This window comes from Olea europaea, chromosome 4 (genome assembly GCF_002742605.1).
Source record: "Olea europaea var. sylvestris chromosome 4, O_europaea_v1, whole genome shotgun sequence".
Classification (NCBI taxonomy): Eukaryota; Viridiplantae; Streptophyta; class Magnoliopsida; order Lamiales; family Oleaceae; genus Olea; species Olea europaea.
The window spans coordinates 1,000,391-1,002,836 of record NC_036240.1 but is presented as its reverse complement, the minus strand read 5'-3'; the positions used below and the strand labels follow the sequence as shown (position 1 = coordinate 1,002,836).

General features: G+C 34.2%; 1 protein-coding gene across 1 annotated transcript in view; it reads right to left on the bottom strand.

Annotated features, from left to right (window-relative positions):
• Window positions 1-1,883: 1,883 nt before the first annotated feature.
• Window positions 1,884-2,446, bottom strand: part of LOC111394027 (probable trehalose-phosphate phosphatase F) — a 4,243-nt gene continuing 3,680 nt past the window's right edge. Inside the window, exons 6-8 of the mRNA XM_023019817.1 lie at window positions 2,396-2,446; window positions 2,222-2,314; window positions 1,884-2,115 (exon numbers count right to left, since the gene is read on the bottom strand). Coding sequence (XP_022875585.1) covers window positions 2,062-2,115; window positions 2,222-2,314; window positions 2,396-2,446 — 198 coding nt within the window. The 3' untranslated portion in view covers window positions 1,884-2,061. The remainder of the gene's footprint in view (window positions 2,116-2,221; window positions 2,315-2,395) is intronic.

The following is a 2,446-nucleotide window of genomic DNA, read 5'->3' as shown; positions in this document are numbered from 1 at the left end:
CTTTCACATATGAGATGTAGTGTTGGTTGTCAATTAATGTCAAAGGTAACTCAGCACCAGCAACAAGCTTCACCATTCCGGTTCGAGCTTTCTCCTCCGAATACACCCATGTGGATAGGGGTGTAGCAGAACCACCGTCATCTGGACTGCCAAATTGCAATTGTGTTTGACAGCCTGGAATAAGTCCGTGTTAGGCTGTACATACTTTGTAATAACAGTTGAGATGTGTGGTACCAATTCCTCTTTGCCATGCTAATCTTTGTTGACAGTATTTACATACTGTTTTGGATTCTTGGACTACATTGACGATTTTTCCCGTTGAAATCAACTTAAAGTAATTCTAACATTTTGCTTGTTTTTTCCCTTTTCGCTTTCCTCTCGCATCAGGAATGTTTAATTTAGCCTCTTCTTCCTGATCATGTTCCGCTTCAGGAACGTCAACATCATCCAAAATAATTGGATAATTTGGATTGCCACTTACATGATGATGAAGATTCAAATCTGGAATATCTTCAGGTAGGGATACGTCATTTAGACCTTCAAATTGATTCCGAAATTGACTTTGCGGTGTCATAGACGATTCGTTTCCTCCCACACCAAATAAGTTTTCGACAAATGCACGTGGATCCATTTGTTTAATTGTAATAAGTAATAACTAGTAGAAGAATAATTGTATAAACATAGTGAGAAAAGAAAATTGGATGAAATTTTAATAAATATAGTGAGAACTGAGAAATGAGAATTGAATATTGTATAAATTGTATATAAAAATTGTACAACTATCAACACAATACAAGAGAGTTGAGAGAAAGATAATTGAGAGTTGAAAGTGAATTGTAAAAGATTTTGTGGTTAAATGCCACTATTTATAAAAGAAGAAGAAAAAAAATTTAAAGACCAAAATGGTCACTGAAAAAATTCAGTGACCGTTAACGGTAAAAATAAATAAATAAATAAATAATAAATAAAATAAATTTAATTCAGGGACTGAAACGGTCACTTTTTTAAAAAAGTGATCGTTTCGGTCACTTTAAAAAACGAGCTTGACTCGTGGCTCGTTTTTTGTGCGCTCAGCTCGCCCACCGAACTGGCCCGCTCGGCTCGAGCTCGAGCTCGTGTTTTTACGAGCCCGAGCCGCCCACGAGCTCCGTTTTCGCGAGCCGAGCGGACGAGCTGATGAGCCGCTCGACCCATTTGCCACCCCTAACATATAGCATTGTCCTTGTTTAAATGCGAAGAAAATATTTTATTACTGAATTGCAAAGCACTGTTTGTGTTTATTATTATTTTTTTATCTTTGTTCTAACCATTGATGATAATTTATCGAATTTAGATTTTTTTTACTTTCTTAATAATATTTAAAGTTAATTAAAAACTAAATTCGATAAAAATTAAGAGGGAAACATAGTAAAATCTAAATTCAGCAAGACTTATGTCGACATTAGAGTGAATAGTTCGAAAAAAAAAAGTAATAGAGAAAAATAGAGTAAATATTAATTATGACACAAAAGATTATGTGACATCAATGTGAGGGAACGATCCCACAACATGTGCATATAGGACCGTCCCACCTAAATTTTTCTCGTCAAGATCTTTAACATTTATAATATCGACAAAAAAAATTCTATCCTTATTGAATGTATCGAATACATGCTTCTAGTGAGTAAACTCATTGCCCATGATCGGTGTAGTTAAAAATTAAACTTTTAGTAAATTTTAATAAAAGTTACTGAAATGTGTGTTAAATTTTTATCAACTTTTTAAGTCACACCAAATAGGATCTTAGTACAATAGAGATAATCCACCAATAATATTTATTGAGTAATTCTAACGTGGTGGGTTTGGAGTTCACCTAAATACATTTAAAAGAAACAACTTTAACATTATTAGAACCTTTCTTCCATCAAGAAAACAGAACCAAAGCTTCATAAAATGCAAAAGAAAATTCTTTAGTAACAAATAATAATTAAAAAAAGATTCAGAGGCTAATTCATGTGACATCTAGTCCAAGATAAAATAGGTGTACGATAAACACATCACTCAGCCATTCTGAGATCATCTTCAAACTTGCAGCTGTTGCTTCATGCTCACCAAAGACTCCAGGAATTCCTTGACCTTGACATAATTTTGCATTGGTTAAGGAGGGTTGGGAGTCGAAAAACTCGAGAAATTTGAAACTAAAACAATGTAAAAATGCACATGATAGCGATCAAATTTTCACCTCTGAAGGATCCCTCAGAGAGAAGAAAGCATTGGTTTCTTTCGGGACAGCTGATACAAGAATTCCATAACCACGATTCCCCAACTGCAACACCTGAAATATGAGTAAACAATGTTTATAAAACGAAAATGTAAATTGATGAATGAATTTTAAGCTTAACAACAGACGTATTACCTTAAATGCATCTTCATCAGTTGTGTCATCTCCAACGTAGATTGGGAGCAC